The sequence below is a fragment of the Balearica regulorum genome, chromosome W (genome assembly GCF_011004875.1).
Source record: "Balearica regulorum gibbericeps isolate bBalReg1 chromosome W, bBalReg1.pri, whole genome shotgun sequence".
NCBI classification, from domain to species: Eukaryota; Metazoa; Chordata; class Aves; order Gruiformes; family Gruidae; genus Balearica; species Balearica regulorum.
The window spans coordinates 26475599-26484189 of record NC_046219.1 but is presented as its reverse complement, the minus strand read 5'-3'; the positions used below and the strand labels follow the sequence as shown (position 1 = coordinate 26484189).

Genomic DNA, 8591 nt, shown 5'->3' with positions numbered 1-8591 from the left:
AAGTACTTTGCTGTGTGATTGGCCATTAAATTTGGTTTGGTTTCGAAACATGTATATGCAAGTCATGATTTTGCTCTCTCCTCCACACTGTCTTTGGGACTATGCAAGATATTCATAGCATTTAGACAATACCAGATTTTCATTTGGGATTTCCATGATTTAGCATTTCAGTTAGTGGTAATATATAAAAAAGCTATAATTAATTATAAGACTTCTGTAGTCCAATGGCAAATGTCTCCTTAGAAAAAGGACAGTTCTTCATACATGAAAGTTGCCAAACCACAAAAGGATTTATTTTTGTCTTGGTTTACTTAATACATGCAAATACTTTCCAAAGCACACTGAACTGCAATAAATTATAGTTACTTGGCATAGTGATAAAAATGAATATCAGCATTTCACTATTTCAAGGTGATAGGTAAAAAAGAAGTGCTATGATTGTCGGGTTTATTTTTTGTCAGCTTTAGCTCACAATCTAATAGCGAGAATTGAGAAAATTAATTGTGAATTGCTTTCCTTATATTGCACACAACATAATAGAAACCTACAATTCATGTCTCTTATTAGCATGTGGGCAGGTTCTCAAATATAGATACAGATTTTTCATATGAGAGGAAATGTTTCTGTGCTTAGAAATTAACTATATAATAGCTTTTTTTTACCAAAACCAGGCTGTTTTCAGGCAATGAGTCTCTCCATTCCCATAAAAGCAGTATGGCTGGGCATGGATTATCTGTTATCCCTCCTCTTCATACCCTCAATTCTTAATTTTCCATAATTATCCCAAACCAGCACAGGACCTTTTGATAAACACTTTTGTTGGGTTTATTGTAAACCTGACAACCAGATGATTAAAATTCATCCCTTCTGCTCTCCCCACCTTATTGCCATAGAAAACTGGAGCTGCACAGACTACTGTTAGCACTAATATTCACATATGAACATCTGCCTTTTCTAGACAGTTTCAGTGATTCAAAAATGAAGGCATATTTAAGGCACCAGAAATGGAAGGTCTCAACATGCTTGATGCACAAGCATACACTCCACAAACGAGGATGTCTTGAATATATTCCATCAAAATCCACCAGAATACCACATATTACATTTTCCCATGAAATCTGGGAACAAGCAGTATATACAGCACACTTTGGCTTCTCTAAATATAGTTGTGATAAAAGCTAAAATATATTATAAGCAGTCAGTATTAAGCCTAAATGTCTCATAACTAGTTATATTAGACCTGATCTTCCATTCAACCTACACAATGAAGTTAGTCAGTTCACCCATGAGGGCTGAGGATTGAGAAGGGTAATGATCTTTTTCAGTCTCTTCACCTAACAGAATTCAGCAGCCCTACTTGATTTCAGGGGTCCTTTTCAACTGCAGATACTGAAAAGGGTATGGTTTTTGTTTTTACGTAGGATATGGGACTCTCTCTCATCCTCGAGTTAACCTAGGCCCTGGATCCTGGATGACTAACCCTACAGTTGACACAAACAGATGTTTTTATTTGTTAGAACTATTAGGTCAAAGGACTAATGAGCTACCGAAAATTCTTTCAAGAGCTAGCAAATGAGGCATGATTAGCAGATTTTTCAGTTCCTATTTATACGAAACAGAAGAATGAAGAAAATATTCTGAGTTTACAAATATTTCAGTTCCATCTCAGTCTTGGCAAGAGGCAGCTTTAAAAATAATAAAATGAAAAAAGCATACCACAGGAGCTGAATCAGCAACTCCAGTCTGGCTCAGCAGTGCTGTACTTCCATCAGCTGTTACAACTTGCATTGTGAGCATCTCTTCTACTCAAACAGTGTTTGATAGGATAATATTAAGTTGTCTCAGCAAGCTTTTATTTTTCTCATAGTATTTTCCTTTGCTCAACTTCTGTAGCATTTTTTTGGTATATGTACTTTGTCGTGTCACTTCATTTAAAAATAATTTCTAGTCATATAAACGTGTCTCCCAGTTTAACATTATGTAATAATTGTATAAAGATTATGACAACCTGTGTTCCAGCAATAAACCTGCAATATTTTTCAGATGTATTTCTGGAGTAACAACATCTTGCTGTGGAAATAAATCAGCCAATTTTTGGAAGTTTCTATTTTATATATATATGTAAATGTGTAGCTATGTATAATTTAGCAATGCTTATACAGTAATCTTTGTTTTCATCTAGGTGTAAATAATTTATTTTGAAGCTTCTTCTCTTCCCTTCTCTTCCCCTTTCTCTTTCTCTTTTGATAGTAGAAATCATGTATAAATCACAAACAGTACAAGTTCCTCATTCAAGTTGTCCACTTGAATGGGTCAACTTCTGTGTATAGACACTATTTTTAGTACAAAGTCAAGATAATATGGCAGTTAACTAATACTTTCAACAGTAAAGATACAAACTTTTGTAATATAAATTAATTGTCATTACAAGAAGGCAACTGTATTAACTAATATGGTACAAAAATCTGCAACTTCTATAATGAAATGCAAGTTAACTGAAATAATGCATCACATATTTTTGTATAGCGCATTTGAAGAGGCACGCTAAGATACACATGGAGCATTATACAGCAAGAAAGAATATAAAAACCCACTAAGATGTAACTTTTTTCCATGCAAATGCTAGAAGTACAAGTACAGGACACAACATGGAGGCAGTAAGATTACCAACTCAGAGTAGGTAGACAAAGAAGTCTTACTGACAAGTTGTAAAGCATTAGACATGAGACAGAAGGTTGTCAAAACCAGCTGTTGTTGGATATTGACTGATAATGTGTCCATTCTGACAGCTGAGACACCACAGACAGACACAGATGTGAGAAGAAGCCCAAAGTGGGCACATACACATATACATACAAAGTAATTTAACAAGTATCTAAAGAACATTAAAGCACAATATCTTTTTTAAAAAGACAAGTTCACTCCTTAATGAACTCGTATGGAAAGTAGACCCTAGCGCTCAAGTTTATTTCATCTAAACGATGAACCCATGTGAAAAGTTTTAAAAAAAAGAAAAAGAAAAATAAAAGAAGCAATTGAGATTGGTCATCTGAATAAAAACTGCATGGTGTTTACATATTCTACCATAGCCGTAACATTCAAGAACACTTTAGACAAGGAAGTGTGACATGAGCTGCTATCAACATTTTTAATCCCTCCATAAAAAGGTGAAGGTGTTTATAGACATTAAAAAGGTACACATCCATTAAGTCCATCCGCATCACAAAACCACAGAACTACATTCAAAGTAAAGCATTGTTCTTAGCCTTAAACAGCTATGAGGTATTGTTTCAACCTGTGGTGAGGAATGATGACTATATTAGTAAGAAAAAGCATATTCAGAATCATTTTGGAAAAAAAAAAATCACTACTCCTGTGCAGTTGGCATTTTCCTAAAGAAAAAGCATTAAGCATCAAAAGGTCCTAGTCTAAGTGGACATTGGTGCATATCAAAGCCATATTCTCATTGACTAGTTGGGCCTTTTGTATGTTAGTCATGTAGCACCTTCCAACAGTGCATAGTTTGGAAATCATGACCAAAATATAACTCAGAAAGTCTAGTCTTTGGACCAGACTCACTGATGGTACAAGTACAGTTCCAAGAATGCAATACAGTTGGGCTTATTTTCGCTTGTTGTACCTTTTGGTCCATAATATATGGAAAAGAAGGGACTTCAGGAGAGCTAACTTTGGCCTCTGCAAAGACCTGCTTGGGAGAATCCCATGGGTTAGGGCTCTAGAAGGTAAGGGGGCCCAAGAGACCCAGTCAATATTCAAGCACCACTTCCTCCAAGCTCAAGATAGGTGCATGCCACAGAATAGGAAATCAAGCAAAGGAGGAAAGAGATCTGAATGGATGAGCAAGGAGCTCCTTGAAAAACTCAAAGGGAAGTAGGACATTTACAGAATGTGGAAAAAGGGACTGGCCCCTTGGGAGGAATACAGGGATGTAGTCAGAGTGTGTAGGGATGCAACGAGGAAGGCTAAAAGGCCCGCTTGGAATTAAATCTGGCAAGGGATGTCAAGGACAACAAGAAGGGCTTTTTCAAGTACATCAGCAGTAAAAGGAAGACTAGGGAAAATGTGGGCCCGCAGCTGAATAGGGTGGGTGCCCTGGTAATGGAAGATACAGAGAAGGCGGAGTTACTGAATGCCATCTTTTCTTCAGTCTTTACTGCTAAGGCTGACCCTCAGGAATCCCATACCCTGGAGGTAGGAGAGAAAGTCTGGAGAAAGGAAGACCTTCCTTGGTGGAGGAGGATAGGGTTAGAGAAGACTTAGGCAATCTCAACATCCACAAATCCATGGGCCCTGATGGGATGCACCCACATGTACTCAGGGAGCTGGTAGATGTTATTGCTAGGCCATGCTCCATCATCTTTGAAAGGTCATGGAGAACAGGAGAGGTGCCTGAGGACTGGAGGAAAGCCAATGTCACTCTGGTCTTCAAAAAGGCCAAGAAGGAGGACCCAGGAAACTACAGGCCAGTCAGCCTCACCTCCATCCCTGGAAAGGTGATGGAACAGCTCATTCTGGGGGTCATCAAGAAGCACGTGGAGGAGAAGGAGGTTACTGGGAGTGGTCAACATGGATTCACCAAGGGGAAATCATGCCTGACCAATCTGACAGCCTTCTATGATGGCATGCCTGGCTGAGCAGATGAAGGGAGAACAGTAGTTGTTGTCTACCTTGACTTCAGCAAGGCTTTTGACACTGTCTCCCATAACATCCTCATTAGCAAGCTTAGGAAGTGGGGGTTGGATGAGTGGACAGTGAGGTGGATTGAGAACTGGCTGAATGGCAGGGCTCAGAGGGTTGTGATAAGCGGCACAGAGTCTAGTTGGAGGCCTGTGTGTAGTGGTGTGCCTCAAGGGTCAGTGCTTGGTCCGGTCTTATTCAACATATTCATCAATGACCTGGTCGAGGGGACAGAGTGTACCCTCAGCAAGTTTACTGACAGTACTAAGCTGGGAGGAGTGGCTGACACTTCAGAAGACTGTGCTGCCATTCAGCGAGACCTTGACAGGCTAGAGAGCTGTGCAGAGAGGAACCAAATGAAATTCAACAAAGGCAAGAGTAGGGTCCTAGGGAAGAACAACCCCATGCACCAGTACAGGTTAGGGGTTGACCTGCTGGGAAGCAGCTCTGCAGAGAAGGACCTGGGAGTCCTGGTGGACAACAAGCTCTCCATGAGCCAGCAATGTGCCCTTGTGGCCAAGAAGGCCAATGGTATCCTGGGGTGCATTCAGAAGAGTGTGGCCAGCAGGTCGAGGGAGGTTATCCTCCCCCTCTACTCTGCCCTGGTGAGGCCACATCTGGAGTACTCTGTCCACTTCTGGGCTCCGCAGTTCAAGAAAGACAGGGAACTACTAGAGAGAGTCCAGGGGAGGGCTACAAAGATGATTAGGGGACTGGAGTATCTCTCTTATGAGGAAAGGCTGAGAGAGCTGGGTCTGTTGAGCCTGGAGAAGAGAAGACTGAGAGGGGATCTTCTCAATGCTTATAAATATCTAAAGGGTGGATGTCTAGAGGAAGGGGCCAGACTTTTCTCAGTGGTGCCCGGTGACAGGACAAGGGGCAATGGGCACAAACTGGAACATAGGAAGTTCCATCTGAACGTGAGAAAAAAACTTCTTTACTTTGAGGGTGACCAAGCACTGGAACATACTGCCCAGAGAGGCTGTGGTGTCTCCTTCTCTGGAGACGTTCAAAACCCGCCTGGACACAATCCTGTGCAACATGGTCTGGGTGAACCTGCTCTAGTAGGGGGGGTTGGACTAGATGATCTCTAGAGATCTCTTCCAATCCCTACCAATCTGTGAATCTGGGAAAAAACAGTGAAAAAAATTATCTCATCTTCTAACTAATGCTCAATGAAAAAGCAGTAAAAGCTCTGAATCCCTTTTTACCTCCCCAAACTTCCTACCTTCTCTGAGAAATAATTCTCTCACTCATCCCCACCATTTCTTATTTGCCCCTAAACAGGTCAGAAATCCAGGGACCTTGTGGAAATCTGGGGGCTCTGTAACCTCCAAGCTCATGTCACCTAAGAGAGAGAGTTTGGAACTGTAAATCATATCCAGTTCCTCTTTAAATCCAGGAAAAGGAGCCTCCTTAACCCATACAAGAGAAACTGATGGGCAGCTGGGCCCTATCTAAACTGTGCAGAGAGAACTGGAACCAACATAGGGCTCCTCTCTGTATTTTAAAATCAACAGTTCCAGTTCTTGGGTATTTCTAAGAGTAAGAGTGAGGTGATTGACCTGGCAGGAAAGAGAAGAAAAATAAAGCAAGAAGAGATGCCCTTCAGGCTTTCTGCTGATTCTGTCACAAAATTAAACAAGGAGCTTACCAATTTTCCAATCCATGGAAATTGAAATATAAATTGAGAAAAATTATAAAAACATTTTGTTTGAAAAAGTGTACAATTGCAAGTAATAGAGAAATGGCTTTTATAAGCCTTTAAAAGCTGATACTTTCTATTTTCTTATTCCAAAATAAACTAGTGAGAAACTACAATAAACTTTAAACTTAAAAAAATAAATGCTCAGAGTGGAAAGATATGTTGCTTAAAGCCCTGAAAAAGGAGTTACAAGTTTCAAAATACAAGCAGGATTGATGAGGAACCACTGACACATCACTACAGTTTGTGTTTGCAGACACTCATGCACAAGGGTAGCTTAATGCACAAGCACAACATTCAAGGTGTATACCAGTCCAGTGACTGATCTGTGCATATCCCATTGTGAATGACTTAATGGTGAACCAGTGACCTGGCATGTTTCTTTAATGGACAAAATTTGTTTATAAGGTTTTAAAAATCAACAAAAGGCAGCCAAAAACCTGCAAGCCTACAATGGGAAAAACTTGGAAAGAGGAAATATGCACTGTGTTACTGGAACCAGTGGGATTTTTCCAAATGTATTACAAATGTTGTTTCAAATGAATACATTTTTTTTCTTTGCAACATTTAGCCCAGAGGAATTTGAAAGAACAAGTTATAATCCCTTGAAAAGAGAAGCTTATAGTAAAAACACTGGAAGGCCCTTAATTATGGTATAGATGCCTTGGCAGTGTTACAATAACAGTAGTATTCTATGAGTGATACAGGAGGGAATCCTTATCAGTCACACTTCTAACTAGCAATAAAGCTTCCACAGCTGAATTAACAGATATTTGCTTTGCTTCTGTTATGGAAAACTACTTTCAATGAAAATTATTACTTTATCAATTTTTTGTGGATTTTCTAAAAATATTGTTACTTAGACCACCTCCTTATGTCACCTATTCTTCATAAATACTGTAACCTGCACACATCTGTGTGCTAATTTCCCTTTCAGAAAAATTCCAGCAAAATAACGGTTCTGCCTTTGACAAGGTTTTGCAGTGACTTTAGAAGAAGAATCAACTGTCAAGTGTGTTTTCATTTAGTAAAACTTCAGACTAACCTTTGCATTAACATGAAACTCCTTGCCTTTAAGGTATCCTATTAAGGTTTTCAGTGGCTGTGCTTTCCAGACTGTGGGGTCAGTAAACAAGCTAATACAAATCAGTCTTAAAAATCCTTAAGTCATTAGGGATGTTTTTTTTTAAAAAAAACAAGGTAGCAGGTAGAATTCCTACTTTGCAGACTATGTTATTTTTGTGCAAAATTTCCTATCATCAAAGATGATGGTAATGCAAGAAAGCAACATGTAGTGTACAGAACTAGTGGTAAACCAAGAGGAACTCCCTATTTCAGTAGTGTAGATTACTGGAAATAGTCGTGTACCTGATTCACAGAATATTTATTTTAACAAAAGGACATTCTGCACTGTGTATGAACAACATTTCACAGCACAGTCTTAATACCACACCATAATTAAGCTGTGAGCAGAATGAGCAGGTACAGTGATGCCTGGAGAACCACTCTTCTCTCTTGTGTTTTACATTCTTGAAGGTTCAAAGTCTCTCTCTTCTAACAAGTTTATGAGAAGGGAGAAGCTGTCTTTTACTGCCTCCATATCATCCAAAGAGCAGGGTTTAAGAATCCAGTGCTTTCCGCGTGCAAGTGGCTCAAGTTCGAAATATTTTTTGATCTATTAGGAAAAAAGAGACATGGATGTATTAATATTATAATGACAACACACTGTCTCTCTCATCTAAAAAAAAAAAAAATCACCACCCAGAACATCAAAAAACAACATGTAAAAGTTCAGGATACTAATTTTTAGAATCTTACCCACAGCTGTTCTTATGATACAGGTTATATGATGTGACCTGAAAGTGTTTTCTTTAGGGGTGAGTGACCAGCTTGGAAACTACTATTCTTTCTACCCATACATTTAACAGCATGGGAGGTATAGGGAAGAATTATATGAACTTAAGGCAAAGAGCAAAGCACATGAAGCAAGTGTTCAAAAACATAGCCAAACCAGCAAAAGTAAGAAATTTTAGGTTACGTTTGTACTTTAATGTTAAAGCCATATGTTTCATCATACTCTTATTGGTAAACACTTAAGATGCAGAATTTGTTTCTTAAAATAATTTTGTTTTTTTAAATTAAACATAGAAGACTAGCACACTAATGTGATTAGAATAGTAATAAGTAT

General features: G+C 38.9%; 1 protein-coding gene across 2 annotated transcripts in view; it reads right to left on the bottom strand.

Annotated features, from left to right (window-relative positions):
- Positions 1-263: 263 nt before the first annotated feature.
- LOC104643986 (ARF like GTPase 15) overlaps positions 264-8591 on the bottom strand; it is a 300330-nt gene continuing 292002 nt past the window's right edge. The window contains exon 5 of one of the 2 annotated variants that reach the window (XM_075739125.1): positions 264-8078. In XM_075739125.1, the coding sequence (XP_075595240.1) occupies positions 7926-8078 (153 nt within the window). In that variant the 3' untranslated portion in view covers positions 264-7925. The remainder of the gene's footprint in view (positions 8079-8591) is intronic. The other variant, XM_075739124.1, reaches the window with a different exon arrangement.